At 42.8% G+C, this 20379-nt stretch overlaps 2 protein-coding genes across 3 annotated transcripts; both read left to right on the top strand.

Moving 5' to 3' along the window:
• Window positions 1–8658, top strand: eif3s10 (eukaryotic translation initiation factor 3, subunit 10 (theta)). Of its 2 annotated transcripts, none has more exons than XM_051376009.1 (22): window positions 1–185; window positions 883–1073; window positions 1173–1309; window positions 1501–1664; window positions 1795–1994; window positions 2150–2358; window positions 2450–2621; window positions 2766–2870; window positions 2982–3080; window positions 3183–3299; window positions 3422–3607; window positions 3754–4101; window positions 4202–4306; window positions 4381–4494; window positions 4595–4717; window positions 4936–5089; window positions 5462–5643; window positions 6130–6236; window positions 6324–6793; window positions 6891–7023; window positions 7129–7316; window positions 7765–8658. In XM_051376009.1, exons 1-22 carry the CDS (start codon window positions 137–139, stop codon window positions 7923–7925), a joined length of 3714 nt encoding a protein of 1237 aa, XP_051231969.1. In that variant the 5' UTR covers window positions 1–136; the 3' UTR covers window positions 7926–8658. The 2 variants fall into 2 exon arrangements, with proteins under 2 accessions (XP_051231969.1, XP_051231961.1); XM_051376001.1 differs by having other exon boundaries at window positions 6309–6793.
• Window positions 8659–11301: 2643 nt separating this feature from the next.
• Window positions 11302–16240, top strand: emx2 (empty spiracles homeobox 2). Its single transcript, XM_051376092.1, has 3 exons — window positions 11302–11992; window positions 13209–13393; window positions 14934–16240. Exons 1-3 carry the CDS (start codon window positions 11602–11604, stop codon window positions 15099–15101), a joined length of 744 nt encoding a protein of 247 aa, XP_051232052.1. The 5' UTR covers window positions 11302–11601; the 3' UTR covers window positions 15102–16240.
• Window positions 16241–20379: the final 4139 nt, after the last annotated feature.

Genomic DNA, 20379 nt, shown 5'->3' with positions numbered 1-20379 from the left:
CTCACGAGGCTCTTCCTTTCTCTGCCAGCACCGTTGCAGCGGGTGAGTGCGTGGCGTTGCGTGGTGTGGATGGACCGGTGAAAAACGACCAAAACCCACTCGAGTCAGTCAGTTTGAGTTTCACTGAAGCTCCAACATGCCGGCGTATTTCCAACGGCCCGAGAATGCCCTGAAGAGAGCCAACGGTGAGTACCAACGGCCCGGCGCCATGTTTAACGGCTGTCAGCTAAAGTCAGTTAGCATCAGTTAGCATCAGTTAGCATCGGGCCGCTTTGTCACTACAGTCAATGCGCTAGCCCGAGCTAGCTAATGCTAGCAGGAATGGCGGGGCGCTTTCTCTTAACGGCTATTATTATTTTTTGTTTTTTTAAATGGTTCTCATCATTGTGTGAAACCGTTAACACAACCGTTAACACAACCGTTAGTGACCGTTAGTGACCGTTAGTGACAGTCCTCGTCCGCGGCTGTCACGTTGATGCTGAGCGTGCAGCGTTGAGTCAGGGGCCTAACGGGTGGCAGCCCGGTTTAACGCCGGCTAATCGCGGTGTTTTAACGCGTTAAAGGGGGTTTAATGCGGTGTGTTCAAGGTTTGTGGTGGATGTATTTGGTTCCCGTCGATGTGGGATTGAGCTCACGTTAGTCCAGAGCTGCACAATGAATCCCAATATCCAAATCCCAAGAGCTGTAATGTAGATAAAAGGTAAAATGTGTCTTATAATAAAGTACTGTAGTGCTTAGAAACCCCCAATAAATGTCACATCAACTCAAGTTAACTCATCTTTTTTTTAAAGTGAAAATTAAAGATAATTCCCACAAATCGTGACTCACATCGTAACTCGTCAATATGTCCTAACATCAGTCTGTTTCTGTGCTTTCCTACAGAGTTCCTCGAGGTTGGCAAGAAGCAGCCAGCCTTGGATGTTTTGTACGATGTCATCAAGAGCAAAAAACATCGAACATGGCAGAAGATCCACGAGCCGATCATGCTCAAGTACCTGGAGCTCTGCGTGGACCTGCGCAAGAGCCACCTGGCCAAGGAGGGTCTCTACCAGTACAAGAACATCTGCCAGCAGGTGTGTGGGGGAGAAACCTGCTGAGATGTTTGCACAGAGCAGGTTAGCCGTCGAGTGTTTGTGGAGTCTTAATTGTAATGTTCTGTCTTTTGCTTTCAGGTGAACATCAAATCTCTGGAGGATGTGGTGAGGGCTTACCTGAAGCTGGCGGAGGAGAAGACCGAGACCGCCAAGGAGGAGTCCCAGCAGATGGTCCTGGACATCGAGGATCTGGACAACATCCAGACTCCTGAAAGGTGAGGACGCTCGAATGTTGGATGCATTTTTTGAATACCTAAAAAGTGACTCCCAACATGTTGTTGGATTGTCAGATGATATCTTATACTGCTGTAACAGCTGAGGACTTAATATACATAATTAACATGTTCTTGATGCTCTAAAGGTGGACTGACATTGAGTTTATTGGGATTATTTATTTTTTTTTTAGTGTGCTCCTGAGCGCTGTGAGTGGAGAGGACACTCAGGATCGTACCGACCGCCTGCTGCTCACTCCCTGGGTGAAGTTCCTGTGGGAGTCTTACCGCCAGTGCCTGGACCTCCTGCGAAACAACTCCAAGGTGGAGCGCCTGTACCATGACATCGCCCAGCAAGGTAGTGACACTCACACACACACACACACTGAAAAACACCTCATTTAGTTCATTTTGTATTTAAGAGAAAAACCGAAAATAATGTTGTATACTAATTCCTATAATTTGATGTCTGGTCGTCTTTTCTGCAGCGTTCAAGTTCTGCCTTCAGTACACCCGTAAGGCAGAATTTCGCAAGCTGTGCGACAACCTGCGTATGCATCTGGGTCAGATCCAGCGCCACCACAACCAGAGCACTGCCATCAACCTGAACAACCCGGAGAGCCAGTCCATGCACCTGGAGACGCGTCTGGTGCAGCTGGACAGTGCCATAAGCATGGAGCTCTGGCAGGTCTGTCAACAACAAATCTCTCAAAGGATCGTATCAGTGTGCATGTTTTAGTCAACTTAGTGAACATTTTAATGCATAAAACATGTTTAAAGAGTGTGTAGTCCCTTTTAAAATGCTATTATTCCTGATGTATGTATTGTTTCTGTTTATTCCAGGAAGCATTCAAGGCTGTTGAGGACATCCATGGCCTGTTTGCTCTTTCCAAGAAGCCCCCCAAACCCCAGCTGATGGCCAACTACTACAACAAGGTGTCAACTGTGTTCTGGAAATCTGGAAATGCCCTCTTCCACGCCTGCACCCTCCACCGGCTCTATCACCTCTCGAGGGAGATGCGTAAGAATCTGACCCAAGATGAGATGCAGAGGTAGAGATTTTATTCATTATCTGTTGAGAGCTGCACACATTTTACTGTAGTACTGATTAAATGATTAATAACGTTTACTTGTGATCTTCAGGATGTCCACCAGAGTCCTCCTGGCCACGCTGTCTATTCCCATCACCCCCGAGCGCACTGACATCGCTCGGCTGCTGGACATGGATGGCATTATCGTGGAAAAGCACCGCAGGTTGGCCACGCTCCTCGGCCTGCAGTCCCCACCAACCCGGCAGAGTCTCATCAATGATATGGTACATAATGGGCAAGAGAAAGTGATTTCAGCAGTGTAATAATTAATGAAGTCCAAGAAAGAAGGAAAGTGCTTGTTATAACTTTGGCTTTAAATATTTTCTTAAAGGTGTTTTAACATATTAATATTTTTGTTTGCACTCAAGGTGAGATATAACTTGCTGCAGTATGTTGTACCCGAAATAAAAGAGGTTTACAACTGGCTTGAGGTCGACTTTCATCCCCTGAAGCTGAGCGGAAGAGTGACCAAGGTAAACAATCTGACTGCAGTCAGCTCGATAATAAGGAAAATATACCATCCATCTTTGTAGTTATATTATATTCATTTAATTAGTATAGTAACAGACTTGCTCTTCTACTAGGTGTTGAACTGGGTGAGAGATCAGGCTGAGAAGGAGGCTGATCTGCAGCAGTATGTCCCTCACCTGCAGAGTAACACCATCCTGAGGCTCCTGCAACAGGTAATTCTCTTCAGTCTGTTCCATTCCCCTGAAATACTCTCCTAAATCACATCTACACTGTAATGGAAGAAATGTCTCATTATTCTGTGTTCATTATACTAGGTTGCACAGATCTACCAAAGCATCGAGTTCACCCGTCTGGCCTCCCTGGTTCCATTCGTGGACGCCTTCCAGCTGGAGCGCTCCATTGTGGACGCTGCGCGGCACTGTGATCTGCAGGTACGGTCCAACCCAGGAGAGATTATTCACCAGCAAAAGTGTACAGCCATGGGGATGTTAGGACTTAATAGTGGTAATCATCCTGTTTTACTTTATCTAACGTTTCCTTTTCCCCCTCATAGGTCCGTATAGACCACACCTCTCGAACTCTAAGCTTTGGCTCTGACCTGAACTATTCGACCAAAGAGGACGCCCCTGTTGGTCCTTTCCTACAGAACATGCCCTCAGAGCAGATAAGGAATCAGCTGACTGCCATGTCTGCTTCTTTGGCAAAGGCCATCCAGGTCATCAAGCCTGCCTCCATCCTGGTGAGTTCACCCTCTAACAAGCTCTCGTATATAGACACACAGAGACCAGAGCACATAATACAGACATAAGCAGACATACATTATGGAACAATAATGCTGTATTCCTCAACTCTAAACTACATTTTGATGTTCTTGTCCCTTCTCAGCAAGAGCGTGATGAACAGAGCCAGCTGGCCATTGCTGCCTATCTCAAAAATGCCCGCAAAGATCACCAGCGCATCCTGGCTCGTAGACAGACCATTGAGGAGCGTAAGGAGCGCCTGGAGAGCCTGAATATTCAGCGTGAGAAGGAGGAGCTGGAGCAGCGGGAAGCTGAGATGCAGAAGGTTCGCAAGGCTGAGGAGGAGCGTCTGCGCCAGGAGGCCAAAGAGAGGGAGAAGGAGCGCATCATGCAGGAGCATGAGCAGATCAAGAAGAAGACAGTCCGTGAACGGCTGGAGCAGATCAAGAAGACTGAACTTGGAGCCAAGGCCTTCAAGGATATTGATATTGAGGTAAAATGATTCATTAGGTGGAATTTCATATTACAGAAATAAGACATTGTCATATAAGTTCAAAGTGAGACTAACAAATCTGTTTGTTTGTTTTTTACAGGATCTTGAGGAGCTGGATCCCGACTTCATTATGGCCAAACAGGTGGAGCAGCTGGAGAAGGAGAAGAAGGAACTTCAGGAGCGTCTGAAGAACCAAGAGAAGAAGGTAACTGAGCATCAATCAGTGATAACATTGTCCACCTCGAGGTGAATTGGACACTAATTTTCCTTTCTCTCCAGATTGACTACTTTGAGAGGGCAAAACGCCTCGAAGAGATTCCTCTTATCAAGAAGGCTTATGAGGAACAACGTATCAAGGACATGGAACTATGGGAGCTCCAGGAGGAGGACAGGGTATGTAAAGAACAAAGAAAACACTAGAAAATGACAAACAGGGTTAAAGAAGAAGAAGAAGTATCAAGAATGTAAGAATTTTCTCTTTTCCTTTTTGTAGATCAGTAACATGAAAGTGGAGCGGGAGAAGGCTCTGGAGCACAAGAAGCGCATGTCCAGGATGATGGAGGACAAAGAAAACTTCTTGGCCAAAATAACTGATGCCCGTAGCTTCGTTTATGAGGTAAGAACATGAGAACTAGAGGGCAGTTTTGCTCTGCCTCCTCTTTTCACTTAAACTCTGCAGTAAAATGCTTTGTACTGTACAATTACGACCACCATGTACTCGCTCACAGATCCTACCTGGTGGTTTGCCATTACTAAATAACAACTAGGGGTGTTCTGGTGAGTTAAAACATTGTCTGAATCAGTGGTTTTAAATTCACTATTCTATCTTTGAAGGAAAAACTGAAGGCTTTCGAGGAGCGCTTGGTGGAGGAGAGGAAGAAGCGTCTGGAAGAAAGGAAGAAGCAGCGCAAAGAGGACAGGCGTAACAATTTCTACCGCCAGAAAGAGGAAGAGGCACAGCGTATCCACGAGGAGCAGCTCAAGAAAGGTAATTCATTTCTGTTCGCACTGTGAGCCAACCAGTCATGATGAAGGAGGGACAGGATTTCACTGACAGTTACCACCAGGAAGAAAATGGAGGAAATGGTTGTAGAAATGTTGGCAGTAGTGGTTTAAGTGGTTCCTTTGTGGGACATTAGTACTACATGGGAGTTGAAATAAATTTTCATTTGGCTGGGCGACTTTTGATGGTAACAAAGTTTCAGTCAGAAAATGTTTTCCACTTAAATCTTTGGTGCTTTTCTGATTGTGGCAGCCACTCCAAGTACAACACTCCCTGCTTTTTGCTCTTATTACTTCTTTCTGAGTTAACGTAGTTTGAACACGCCTCATTCCTGCTTTTATTTTTTTGTTGTTACAGAGCGCGAGGAGCGTGAACGCCTGGAACAAGAGCAGCGAGAGGAGGAGGAGAGGGAGTACCAGGAGCGTCTGCGTAAGCTTGAGGAGCAGGAAAGGAAGCAGCGTGCTCGTCAGCAGGAGATCGAGGAGCGAGAACGCCGTCGCGAGGAGGAGAGAAGGGTCCCTCCAGAGGAGAAAGCCAAGGTACAAATTTGTTTAAAAAAAAAAAAAAAGTCTACGGTTATTGAGTCTCATAGTCAAAGGTTTGAATCGCAGGTAATTCATACAGACTTTATCGTATAGAACTCACAATAATTATGATACTATGGTCCCTAGAATAAAAACTGTAACTGTACTGTAGATTAGCAGGTTAACATTTATTCTTATACATTTATTTTGTATACGTCTAACTTCTAGTCAATTGAATAATAAGGTAAATTAAAATATAACAATTTCTTGTCCTGAGACTCCAGGTTGGAAACCACTTAAGTGAAGGACACCCCTGTGTATAAATATTACACGTTAATAGTGACCATCTATCAGTAACATAATGCAAAACAGTTAATCACATTAGTAGTTAGTTCAGTAGTTCAATGTCCGGCTCTCCATAATATCAATTTAAGCTCCTTTGACATACAATCAAAATAAAAACACACTTCTGTTTTTAAAACATCTGTTTTGCTTGTACAGGACTGGGGTGAGAAGGAGGAGAAGAAGGAGGAGGGAGGGTGGAGGAGGCGCACAGATGCGGTTGAAACACCATCAGAGTGGCGTCGTCCCGCGGCTGTGCCTGAGAGGTAAGTGTTGATAGCTTAACTTTTTTATTGTTGACCCCAGTAAACCATATGGGGCTAGTCTAACAATACCAGTTCTCCTCCCTCTAGGGACTGGAGAAAGGAGGACCGTGAAGAGGACAAAGAGGAGAGAGAGGCGCCCTTCAGGCGGGGAGATGGTCCCCGCAGGGGCGCAGATGATCGAGGACCCCGTCGGGGCTTTGATGATGACCGAGCCCCACGTCGTGGCGCCGAAGAAGACCGTCCTCTGCGCAGAGGCCTGGACGATGACCGTGGTCCACGTAGAGGCTTTGATGACGACCGCGGCCCAAGGAGGGGTGGAGACGAAGATCGCGCCCCGAGACGTGGCTTTGATGATGACCGTGCTCCCAGGCGTGGCTTTGACGATGACAGAGCTCCCCGTAGAGGCCTGGAGGACCTGAGGGCTCCCAGGCGTGGGGCTGATGATGACTGGGGAAGAAGAGGAGGAGATGATGACAGAGGTGGAAGGAGAGGCATGGATGACGGGCCACGTCGCGGTGGTGATGACCTCAAACCCTGGAAGCCGCTGGTCAGAGCTGGTAAGCCTGTAGCTGCCAATGAGTGATGATGTCTTATAATGTACCTGATCGATGGTTCATTCAACAGTCGCTCAGCAGCTGATGAGTTACGGTTCAGTTGCAGGTGGTTGGCGTGAGCGGGAGAAGGCCCGAGAGGAGAGCTGGGGTCCTCCTCGCGGTGAAGCCAGTGAAGAAAGAGATGAAGGTGAAGGTGAAGAAGAGGAAAATCCCAGAGACCGTCGCCCACCAAGGTGCCAAGAGTGTCCATCTATTTATTTATTTATTTTTGTAATAAATACAATTGATCGTTACCTTTTCACTGAGTTGTTTTCTAATCTGTGTCATTATGTTCACAGAGAGGAAAACACCTGGAGGAGAGGAGGCACAGAGGAGGCAAGCGCCTGGAGAGACTCTCGCAAAGACGACGCCGACCGTGACGAGCGCCGTGGTGAAGAGCGCCGCGTTGAACGCCGTGTTGAAGGCCGCGGTGAAGAGCGCCGCGGTGAACGTGAAGTCAGAGCCCCACCCAGAGACACTGACGAAGGTAAGCAGAGGGGAGAATTATGCTGCGTTCACATGGAAAAGCATTAGGAAACCATTAAATATGCAGATACGTCGTAGGATGCATCGGATGCGTTTTCCCTTCAACATGTGACATAATTAAGCATTCACTCAGATCAGTGACCATGTGATGAAAACATTGCAGCAGTCACACGTTCAAACTGTGTCCATTAGCCTCAAAGGCTCCAAATAGAAAGAAAATCTCTTCTAAGTAGGTGTGAACTTTATTTTGCACTCTGGTCCAACTAAATAATTGGGTACTCTACATGGAGGTGTTGTATTCAGCCAGCAGAGGTCGCTGTTTACCTGAGAAATCACTGCTACAGCAGTCTTTTAAAAGACACCCAACAAATCAAATATATAACCTCAACTACAGTTACACTTGTAAAAATCAACACTTACTTACTAATGTGCGTCTTTGTTTCCCTCAGGAGGTTCTTGGCGTCGTGGTGGCGACGAAAAGAGGGAGGAGCGGCCCAGAGAGAGGGAGCGTGAGGTTGATGGGGATAAGAGTTGGCGCAGTGACAAAGATAACCCTCGTCGCACCAAGAACGAGACAGATGATGATGGCTGGACCACCGTCCGCCGCTGAGCAACAATCTCTGCATCTAATTGGCCCGGTTAATTGGTTTTGAACAAAAAAAAAAATACTACATAACATTCAGTATCCCATCAGCCAGTTAACCACAGTGGTGAATGAATGGTTACAAGCTCCTGATACTCATGTGCATTGTTCCTTTGAATGAAATATTTGTAGACTGTAGTTTTTTTTTCTTGGGATTTATTTTCCGTTTATCTTAATAATTTTGATTTTCAGCCGTTTTCTGAACCAGAAGCTATGAACTTGTGTGCACTTAGGCTTCACGCAAAAAACCATCAGCGTAAACATGACTGCCCCCAGTGGTTAGGAGTGTCACTACCTTACATGATGAAGTGAAACTGACTCAAGTGAAAACACGTGTACCTGCTCCGACTGTCAATGCAAACTCAGTGTATCACCAACTGCCTCTTTTTAAATGATTAACCTCTGTGTAGATGTTATATTACGACACCAATCCTCAACTCTTGTAATGGCAAAGACTAGCAATTTGTCATCTGCTTCAGTGATCTCTGCTACTCATCTAACCTTTCAGATGCTTCTTAACCTGGTCAAGATCTAGTGGAATTTACATTTTGATGTGCATGCATAGAGTATTAAATTGGTCCTGCTTGATAATCCGGTATGTGGTTCTATCTTGCTGCAGTCCAAGGTATCAAAACCAGGTTGCATGTGTACAGATAAAGCCTTTATTAATAAAAAATAAAGATGTTTGCTCACCACCTAATTGTTGCTTTTGTCTCGAATGTCTCAAAAGAAATTATATTTCACCATGAAAGACATTTTTTTATGCCTTACGCACAAAAGGAAAGACTCCTTCCTGATGTGGAGGTAATCTACCCCCTCTTTGAAATACTGTTTCAGCCGACCTGACATATATATATATATATAGAGAGAGAGAGAGGTACAATGCAGCGCTGCATCATCAGTGTCTGATTTATTAAGAAAACCACAAATAGTTTAAAATGTTTATAATCCATTTTATTCATGGAAAGCCATTTTTATTTAGTCATTTACAAACACAAAGAGCTTTATAGTTGTATTGAACTGTCTTTAAACGTGCAAACAATGATTCACTTAAGAGGACTGCAGCTGACACTTAATGACTTAACAAATGCATTAAAAATAGGAATACTGAATATAAAATGTGGTTTTATTGAACTTTAATGTTATACTGAACATATAGTAGAATTATTTTAGGAATTCTGCACGATTGATATAAATATATCAGAACCAAAAAAACATGCAGTCATTTCTTTGTTTTTAAGATCTCTACAGGTAATTTGACTTAAGCTGATTTTGTTAGTCCACGTTATTATATTTGAACCCTTTCTGACAAACTAATGTGGAAATATAACTTTACTGTTACCTGTATTGTTACCTGTGCACACTGAAGAACAAACTGAGTTCTAGTACCAGCTCTAACTGTCCTAACTCCAACAGAGTGCAACACCAGAGAGAAGTCTTCATGTTTACAGTGCACTTGCTGGATCTCTGCTCTCAAGGGACCACCACCACCACCACCACCATGGCACCAGTTCACCACACCACCACCACCACCACCATGGCACCAGCTCACCACACTACCACCGTGTGACCACTAGAGGTCGGTAAAGCACCGTGGAGAGGAGCGACACGCTTCACTGTGTGAGAGCAAGGCGGAGGTGTGTTGGTTGACTCGGTGTGTAACTCAGGACATATAAGCATGCAGGCAGCGGTCAGTGTGCAGCCACTTAACAAACCAGCAACGTGCTGTTAGAGCTGCTAACAAAACCTCAACCACGCTGAACTTTTCCTTAAAAAATGCTGCTTGTTAGAAATGGCTGAATTAGGCCCGATTTATAGCCACTATAATAATACTACTAGTAATAATAATAATAATAATAATAATAATAATAATAATGTGTCTCATTGTTCAGACACAGGCTGATATTAATTTGGTAATATTACAAAATAAAATTAAAGCGACTTAAAATAAAACATCCCACTCAGCGATTCTCCACAGTGCTGATGATAATAACAATGTAATCTGGATTCAGACATATTGTTTAAGATGTAAAATCCAGCGGATTGTGTTTCTGTACAGCTGCTGCTGCTCTGACAGCTCAGAGAGCTCATTTTATTCTGCACTTTGTATTTTATTCCACAGACCTTTAACCTACCCGCACAAATAAAAGCCTTCAACTTCTCCTCAAACCTCGCATCGACAATGTATCCTAGCGACGATTATAATAATAATAATAATAATAATAATAATAATAATAATAATAATGACACACTTAAATAAATATTCATCTCTATGTGTTTCCTTAACAGCCAATTTCCATTTTCTAACATCTGAAGTCATAATATTAAAATTAAACCTCAAACAATTTGCACACTAACAAAAAAAAATAAAAAAATAATAGGAATAAAAATGTATTAAAATAATGTTAAAACAGCATCCAGCGTCCTTCAGGTTCAGGGCTCATTTCTAACAGACTCACGAGTGTAACTCCGCGTGCTATTAGTGTGTATGGTGTCTTTATGGAGGCCCTCGGTGCGCGCGGCCGTGGCTGCAGCATTGTGCCGCTGCTCCCAGTCACTGATCCACACACGGAGGGTGACAGCCCGCAGTCACAGGTAGCAAACACCTGAGCTCACACCGACACACAGGACTCATCAGAGGGGGGCTCTTATTGAATCTTAAACACTCTCGTCAGTCTTGGGAAGCTTGTTTGTGTCTCCGGTGTCTCCCAGACATCCAATCCAGCAGAAATTATGAGTGTCTTCAATTTGAAACTTATCCTAATAGAATCTGAGCCAAAACTCTAAAACGAGCAGAGACGAAACAAGAGTAAATTCTCTACATAAATCCAACCAGAAAAAAAAAAAAAAAAGAAATCAGGAACAGAATTGAGAAATAAATTAAGGCCGACTGACCAATTAACATGCTGCTAAATATTATCCGCTCGCATGGCAACGAAAATACACTTTAATGGAGCTGATTCTGATGTTTGCGCAACGTTGTTGTGCATAATTAAAAATATAATTTGCTAGAACTAACACACACACACACACACACACACACCTAAAAATAAAATCAGTTTGAACCTGTCAGAGGCCATAAATGCAAATAAGCAGACTACCTTGAGCTTTTTTCTCTACTGGTCCAGATGAGTGTGTTAAATGTCCTGGAGATATGTGCGCGCGTGTGTGTGTGTGTGTGTGTGTGTGTGTGTGCGCGCGCGTGCGAGGGGGGCTCCTCTCTGGACGAATCCGTTCCGTGTTGCGCGTTCGAGTCCGCCTCTCCGCGCCCCTGCTTCCCATTGACGCACTTTTTAAGCGTCTTCCCCCTTCTCCACCTTAAGGCGAGCAGCAGCGGCAGCGACCAATCACCATGCCATTACAGCCTTCAGAGGAAGCTGTTTATGGGACTGCAGCGCTAATTAGGCTCATGAACTAACAAATCTGCCTGCACGAACACGGCGAGGAAAACGATCACATCCATGGATTAGTCTGGGAGTAGCCGAGGCACTTTTTATTTTGGCTTTCTCGACACCGCCGCCGTTTCAACAACTTGTTTTACTGAGGCAGAAACTTTCCCCCTTTCTTGGGTGTGGAGTATTTTTTAAGCGAGAGCGCCTTCGACAACTTTAAACTTAAACTGGGGAATCTGGACTATCAGACCATGTTTCAACCTACACCCAAGAGGTGTTTTACTATAGAGTCTTTAGTGGCGAAGGATAATCCTGTACCGGCGTCCCGCTCCGAGGAGCCCATCAGGCCAGCGGCTCTCAGCTATGCAAACTCCGGCCAGATGAACCCCTTCCTCAACGGCTTTCACTCCGGCGGCAGGGGCGTTTACTCTAACCCGGACTTGGTGTTTGCCGAGGCGGTCTCTCATCAGCAAAACTCCGGCGTCCCGGTGCATTCGGTGGCCCCGCCGCACGCTCTGGCGGCTCACCCGCTTTCATCCTCACACAGTCCGCACCCTCTTTTTGCCAGCCAGCAAAGGGACCCATCAACTTTCTACCCCTGGTTATTACACAGATATAGGTACTTGGGTCACAGATTTCAAGGTAAGTTATCAAAGTGCTTCGTTTGGCTCACTTTTACGCACGAAACGCGCCGAGCGGCTGGAGAGTGGTTTAGTGAATGTGTGTCTCTCCATCAGCTTCAGGGAGCAGGATGTAGACGGAATTAAAGAATCTGTGAGGCTGCAGCAGAGCAGATAAAAAGCCTATCATCTCCGATTGTCAGGCCAAAACAGACACTTATTTAAAGGATTATTTCGCTCAAAAAATAGCCGCTGTAATGAATTTCTTTATATTAAATAAAAATCCTTGAGTAAAGAAATGAATTGTTGTTTTGGTTTCTACAGCTCGCTGCTGTTTGGAGAATCTACTCAGGGCTTTAAAAAAAAGAAAAAAAAAGAAAAGACCTCTAGAAATTCTGACATGTTTGTACACTGTCGGTTATATATAGCGTATAATCTATATTGATGCGTAAAACCAAAGTGTGTGTCTCGTTGCTCTGCAGGAACAAGACTCGGTTCACGTTTTAAACACAAAGATACATTTCTGGTTTTAAAGAAAGAAATACAAAGATTTGGGTGGTTATGTGATTCACCTATTTAGATATATTTTTAAAGGCTGACATGAGTCAAATTTGGGGTCATTTTAATTTTATTATCTGAGTTAATTTCCCCTGCGGGATTTTTAGAATTGAAAATTCGTTTATTATTTTTATTTTGGTCGTTCATTTTATAATATTTGTACTTGTGGCTATTTGTTTTTTTGGGGGTTTTTTTGGTCAAATTAAGACAAAATTATTATATTTAATATGAATTTATTCGACTGTGTGTGTTTTTTTTCTTTTTGGCTGCTGCTTATTTAAACGTCTTCCTGCTGCTTCCAGATTACCTGTGATTTTTGTTTACAAAGGCTGTTTTTGAGCTAATTTAATTAAGGCCCAGGATTATACCTCTGCTTTGTGTTCTGTTGTGTTCCTTCCCTTCATGCGGTGGTCTCACTAATGTTAGATAAAGAAAGGTATACAATAATCAATAATTTTAAAATACACACGTTTTCGATAAATGATCTTCTTTTATTGACTGATGTCCAACTTCCTCATCAGACATTATTATCGTGGCTTATTTCCAGTCTGCCCTCAGTGGACTATTGTTCCATAGCTGTGCGCTGGCCCTGCAGTCTCTTACACAAATGTCAGTATCTTAAATAAAATAAGATATATTAAAGGTCATGACGGAGCCCTCGTTTTCTGCTCGTTTCCCAGGTAATGAAACGAGTCCAGAGAGCTTCCTTTTGCACAACGCGCTGGCCAGAAAGCCCAAAAGAATCCGGACAGCTTTTTCACCTTCGCAACTCCTGCGGCTCGAACATGCGTTTGAGAAAAACCATTACGTGGTGGGAGCAGAAAGGAAACAGCTCGCCCACAGCCTTAGCCTCACAGAAACTCAGGTAAGAAACATTTTAAAACATTAAAACTTCACATGCTGTGTTTTTATTTCTCTCACCTGGCGCTCATTTTATTTTGAAATCTATGTAGAAGCTCCTGGGTGTGTGTCATGTTTCTGGCTCCGAGAACAGGCCTACCTCTGCTTTATAGTCTTTTTATTAAAATGTTGCAATTATAAAAAGAGATTTCTCACATTGTGGCTGATGTGGTGGACTATATGTGATATATTTTTAGTTTTTTTAAGGGCTTGGCACGTGCGTCAGGAGCCTTTTAAAACCAGGCCGCTATAAAAATGAATGTATGTTAACGCATGGCCATAAAGAAAGAGACATATAGTTAGAAAACAGTAATTTTAAATAATCAGCCACCGCATTGTTTCTACACACCAGGGTCCATAAATGCATGTTGTCAACCGGAGACTGGGGGCTTTCTGTTGGATCAAACCCACTGTCATTGTATAGGCCTAACCTCATTTTAGGAGGGGTTGAATTACTTTGTTTTGGGGGGAGAATGTTGCCTTTCAAAATGGAGGGCAAATTAACCAGTTAACCATTTTATGGGATAGGCGATACAAAGAGCGAGGCGGGTTCAGTGAATTCCCCCTGCCATATTTAAGATGCTGTTTGAGCCCATCAGCCGCTGCCTTTTGTCCGCTGTGTCTCCTTTGGACGGCGGGGCCTTTTTGGAGGAACTGAAGGGAGAAATGAACCATCACCTACTTCAATTAGCCCACTGAAGGCTTATTAAATGCACCTCAGTTGCCATTTAAGCTCTAAAAAAGGGGGCTGCAGAGTGACAAAGCAGGAACAGGCAATTTATCGATTTAGATGTTGTTAATTCCCCACGGTACCGTTTAACTGAGTCCATTTAGGGGAGTGTGTGAAAATATATGTTATATAGGGAGACATGGATGTGATCCCTTTATTTCTTTCTTTATACACTCACGTGTTTGGCTTAGAAATATTCATAGTAAGAAAAAATATTGACCTACTTTAGAAGAAGCGTCCAAAGTTTGTTCAAATGTTTGTGAGTCTCTAAATAAGACATATTTTTTTGTTTATTCCAGCTCTTGGCATTTACTTTATGTCTATTTTTTTATTTTTATTTTTTGGGGGTAATTTGATTGATGAACCTGCACCGTTTTATTTTTAAAGCAGAGTTGACTGACCTTCTACAGGCTGAGCTCGCTGTCTGTGCGTTAAATGAATATTATTATATTGGAGTAATAATTATAATTCTATGATTAATGTCGTTAGGAGAGGATGGATGCGCGTTTTCCTGATACTATAATTGATTTTGTTTATTCTGGCGGTTGTTTGCTCCATATGATCACCAACTGCAGGTCACAGTTTACCTTTTTTTTTATTTCCACTTGAATTTAGCCCTTCTACCCAAACAATGTGTCCCTTTTACGCACAGTGGTTTTACGCACTGGCCAATCGCGGTTTATCTCATGACACTGATCCAGGCTTCTTTTTTTTGTTTTCTTTCTCTCCTTTATCCTCCCCCTCTCCTCCTCCTCCTCCTCCACCTCCTCTTCAGGTAAAAGTGTGGTTCCAGAACCGGAGGACGAAGTTCAAGCGACAGAAGTTGGAAGAGGAGGGCTCCGAGTCTCAGCAGAAGAAGAAGGGATCGCATCACATAAACCGGTGGAGACTGGCGACCAAACAGTCGAGCCCAGAGGAAATTGATGTCACTTCGGACGATTAAAAAAAAGAAAGAAAGAAAGAAAAAAGACTATATAAGCGTCCGAGTGAAGGAGGACATGGATAAAGGATGCCGTGTAGAGACAGTGAGAGGGTAAAAAGCCAATGTCACATTTCTGATCTCCGGAGATCTGCAGCTGAGGGTGAGAGAAACCCGACTGGTGGCCCTGCTGTCACCATGTGGGTCTGTCAGTCCCAATGACCCAGGGAAATGTGACTGACAGTGTCTCAGTCCACCTACCTGAACCCTTCCACGCACCAACCACCACCACTACAATCTCCAATCTTACCACCACCTAATTTTTTATTTTTCTCTCCAATTCATATTGGACGTTTGCACTTCAGAAGGTTTTTTTTTTTTTTTTTTTTTTTTGGGTTTAAAAAAAACAAACAAACAAAACGTTTCCACTCAAGATACCAAAACACCAAACTGCTTTTTGTAAAACTTGAATTGCATGGTAGAGTTTTTTCCTGGTAGTTGTTTTAATTTGACGAAAGTTTCTCAAAACCAAGAAGGAAAAAAAAAAAAAAAAACAATTTTTGTTTTTAAGCTCTATTTTCAAAAACCTGAGAGATGTCGTGCTTCTTCCTTTTTTACAAAGTGTGCAGTCTTTAATTAATGATTCTCGTGTAAAAGTGATTGTGAAAACATATGAAGTAGCGGTGCTGCGGTACAGTGTTTTTTTTTTTTGTTTTGTTTTGTTTCGTTTTGTTTTTTTAAAGAAAAGAAAACAAAAAATTCGATTAAAAAAAAGCAAACCTTTCTAAAAAAGTGAATCAGACCACAGATCGAGTACTTTAAAGGGAAGGTATCAGGACATTCCTTTAACCTAAAGCTTTACCAATGTGTCGCTGTGGCCCCACGCAGCCTTCTGTCAGGACTTGACCCTCCAGTGAAAGTTGCCACGAAGGACTAAATGCAAGAAATTGAGAGGAAGAAAAAAAAAAAAAAAAAAAAAAACTCCAAGCACTGAGCGTATTCCATGTACAGAAATGCTAAAAAGTTAATGTTTCTGTTAAACCCTCTTTTACAGAATGTAAATAATTTTTGTGTTTGTGTTAAGTTTGCTACAATTTTAACACAAAGTATACTTCCAAGAAGTATGTAATTGTCAATATTTTGTCAATAAAGTTTTATCAATATGTTGCGCGCAGTAATAGTATATAGGCTGTTGATTATGGAGGAAAGCTGAGGCCTTATGGAAGCTTGTAGGGGCTTTATTTCTGTGTGCCATCAGAGGGAATAATGTGGATTTTAGGGTTGCTGATGTGGCGTCAGGACACTGGAGTTTGATTTAAAAACAGAGAGAGGGAGAGAACCGAAGCTGCAGCCTGCAATTTGTTGTCCTCAGCTCTGCATTTGTTTCTCAGTCTGATATAGACGGCATTAGTTTTATTTTTGAGGGGCTTGCAGCGTCTGCTCCGCTCCAGCTACAAAGAGTCCCTACAAGCTTTTGTGAAAGTGCAAATCAGTTTAGGCAATTATCATGCGAGTAATATGAGGGGGGAAAGGGGATGCATTGCCCAGTGGTCCACTTTAATCTCTTAATCCACGGATCCAAGGGGGCTTGGTTGGACATAATTTAGTACAATCTGACTACCCCTCACGACGCGATAAGGGAAGGTTGCAATGTGCCGCAAAATGGGATCTTTGTTTAAAATCTTGTCTTGTAGGCTCCATCGTGCTGCAAGCTGCTGAAACATTGCAGGGCTTCTTTAGGAGCCTGCAGGCTACACTAAAAAAAAAAAAAGAAGAGAGGCTATTTACAGCAGGAAATGATTCTCTATTTACACACAAACAAACCAACAGCAAAACAATGAACAAAAAAAAAAAACATTTTAACTGGATTATGATTTTTTTCTTCTTTTTGGGAATACATAACAAACCCAACTTCAGTGTTTTCTGGTGCGAGGTGCATGTGTTTGTTTAATTGTTTCATAAAGTAAAATCTGTTTTTGTGGTTTGGGTTTTGGGGGGGGAAAGAGAGAGAGAGAGAGAGAGAGAGAGGGAGAGAGGAGGAATGGCATATAGGGAATTCTTAATCGGCCCATAGATTATAACAGCAATAAAAATCTTTAGAGAATACCATTAGCTTTGAGAAAAAAAAAAAAAAACCCTAAAAGCTTTATTACAAACCCAGCTTTGAAATAGGGGGGATTAGAGGACTGAAAGGGTCCCACAATAGTTAGAAGAAAAGGTTTCATGCTAATGAGGTTAATGCCCTTTGTATCTCCGGACTCCACAACTTCATTACTCCTATCTCGGGCAACACCGAGCGGCTCAGAGCCTCACAATCCACTCGAGCTTTTCCCTACCCTGCCTCTAAAGAAGGATTTGATAGCAGTCCTGTTCAAACTAGATAATTATATCTTTTCAAGTTGGAATTAAGATAAAGAAAGTGCAGTGGAGGCGGTGAGCCTTGATCCGCCGCAAACAAATTTGGCGCACTCCCCCCCCTCTGTGCGCCTGTATGGACACACAGGAGACAGGACAGGTTTCTCATTAGAGTCTGGCACAATTTGATTAATTTAAACGCGTTTGATTTTAACCTGAATATCTCTCTCTCTCTTGTTTTCTCTCTATTTTGTTGTAATGTAGCGGCAGCTCTGTTTATGCAAAGAAATGTATTTATTTTTTGCGCACATGAGAAGATACAAAATTTAAAACCTAAATATAAGATGTCAGAATTAAGTCGCCTAATTTAGGATTTATAATATAAATTACTAAATGAAATTGGAAATAACTCTTTATTCTGAAGGCAACCACCTAAAATACTGAAATAAGATTTTGTTTTTAATAAATAGATGTTGTAGGCATTTAAATAATACTAATAATACTAATAATATTCCACATGTAAGATACAAACGATAAAGCCTTGCTAATATTTATCCTAAACTATTTCTGCGTCTTAAAAATAAAAAAATCAACGCGCCATTATTTTCAGATCTCGGCTCATTAAAGGGCGATCAAGCGCAATGTGAGACTATAAGGTCACATGAATATAATTGGTTTGGGCAGAATTCAAACAGTATGTGTGTGTGTGTGTGTGTGTGTGTGTGTGTGTGTGTGTGTGTGTGTGTGTTATGATGTGAAGTGGGGCCTCACATATCACATCCCTCTTCCACACGCTCTCGCTGTGCGTTAAGGGCCAGCTATGGGGACCTTTGGTGACCCGCTTATCTAAACTTAAGCCGCTGCCGCTTCGTCCAGGGGCCAGAAAAAAAAAAAACTCTCCACAAACCATCACAGTTCCTCAACAGTTTGATTATTCCTTAAATATATTCACGGCCGAGCCAGTTTGGACATTTTTTGGACCTAAGCCCCCTGCATGAAACATTTAGTCTGCAACGTGAAATGATTATCCGTCATTGAAAAGAGTAGTCGGTCCTATCAAGTGACCCCACTGACCCAAAACCTCTAATCTGCAATTAGTAGGTATAATTACGTCCGCTGACACCACTAATGTGAATAGTGGGTGAGGGAGGGAGAGCAGGCGGAAGACAGGCCCCGCTATGAGTGCTGAAAGTCAATAATTGATCGAGCTGCAATCTCTTAAGTTGGGAGAAGTGGCTTTTGAAAGGATGGCTTTGGGTAGTTTAGTCAACATGCAGTCTGAGCTCCGGATGGGGCCTTTCCTCGTTTTTATTTCAGCCCATCAGAGTAAAATAAAAGCTCCTGGGGTGGCACCTGTGGGCCGACCCCGCCACAAAACGACGTCAGGACTAACTTGATCTGTCCTGTTTCACAAATTGCCTCTGAAATTGATCCTTGAAACGAGAGAATGAACCCTACACAATTCCCTTGGCCTTGACATAAGGTGCAGCGATAAATATACAAGACTAATGAGCAATTACCATACAATCACCCTTCAAATGGCTTACATAATAATAAATTAAACATCCGAGCCTCGGATTCAGTTTCTATTCTTTATTATTAATAACGAGGGAGGGGCGTTTGCAGCCATGATGTGCTCTGATGATTATGTTTTCCAAACGCAGCATTTTCCAATTTGCTATCGGGTGCAGTCAGCACTTATTGACTCGGACTGACTAACTAGTCCCTGACTTTCTACTGAACACAACTGCACACACACACACACACACATAAAAAAAAAAAAAAAAAAAAATCATTTCAATTGCATTTTTTATTGTTATAGATTTGACTGTATTTCTAATTTAGATTCTAAAGCAGATGAAGGCGTTTAAATGTATAATTAAACACACACTCAGAGAATTACACAGCGGTCTTAAATGCAGCATAGCAGCCTGCTGCGTTCAATGACATAAATTGTTCGTGTAAAAGCCTAAACTCTGAGTTGCACAATACATTCTAGCTAATATATTGTCTAAAATAAACTAAAATAAACTCTTTAGTGACAAAGTTAACTCTGAATACAATTTATTTTGTTGTCCCCGCCCTGATTAGCCTGTTAAATGTCCCCTTTTTTCCTTTTTTTAAACTCCTCTCCTTATCACAATTAATGAACTGAGAGCGGGGTTACAGCTTGTAGACACGCACACTAAGAGCCTGGCACCAAAATGTGATTGCTAATAGATGAACAAAGCAGCCAAGAGGCACATTACAAGCCTCTCCGACTCAGAAGGTTTTTGGTGCTCCGTTGGCCATGTTCACAGAGGTCACCGCACAGACAACACACAGCCGAGAGATGTCGCAGACCTACAAGTGACAAATGGCCATTTCACGATGAAATATTCATCGAGAGCTGCGATTCAGAAACACTAAACTCTTTCCACCTGCACAGACGCCTCTTTCTCCTTCTGTCAGGCTTCTTCTTCCTCGTCTTCCTCTTCTTGGCCTCCGTCCCATAATGCCCTGCGCGGCCTGCAGACACCACCTCCAGCATCTGCCTCAACCCGGCAAAGCAACAACGCTGCACAGGCACAGCTCAGTTTTTTGGGAAGCCTCAGACAGTTTAAAGCCTTTATTAGCTAGTTTTTTTTTAATTTAAACTCTTCTTGTTTTCATTGGCTGCAACAGTAAACATTTATTTTCAGTGCATTAATATTCTTATGACTTTGCTGCTAGCCCATAGATTCCTAAGGTTTATTTTCTTTAATGACAGGGGGAATTTGGGGGCTGTAATGGGATGCAGTTGCATTTGCATATAAGTGTTTCCCACATATCCACCAGCTCTGAAGAGAGCAATTGTCAACCCCCCCCACCACCACCACCGTCCGCTGAAGTTCCCAACTCCAAACATTTTATAGGTTGTATCTTCAACCAGCATTCCCCTCAGCGCACTAATGTGTAACATATGGCG

The sequence above is a fragment of the Dicentrarchus labrax genome, unplaced genomic scaffold (assembly GCF_905237075.1).
Source record: "Dicentrarchus labrax unplaced genomic scaffold, dlabrax2021, whole genome shotgun sequence".
NCBI lineage: Eukaryota > Metazoa > Chordata > Actinopteri > Moronidae > Dicentrarchus > Dicentrarchus labrax.
Note: the sequence above shows the minus strand (reverse complement) of the source record. Positions and strands in the feature narration are given on the sequence as shown.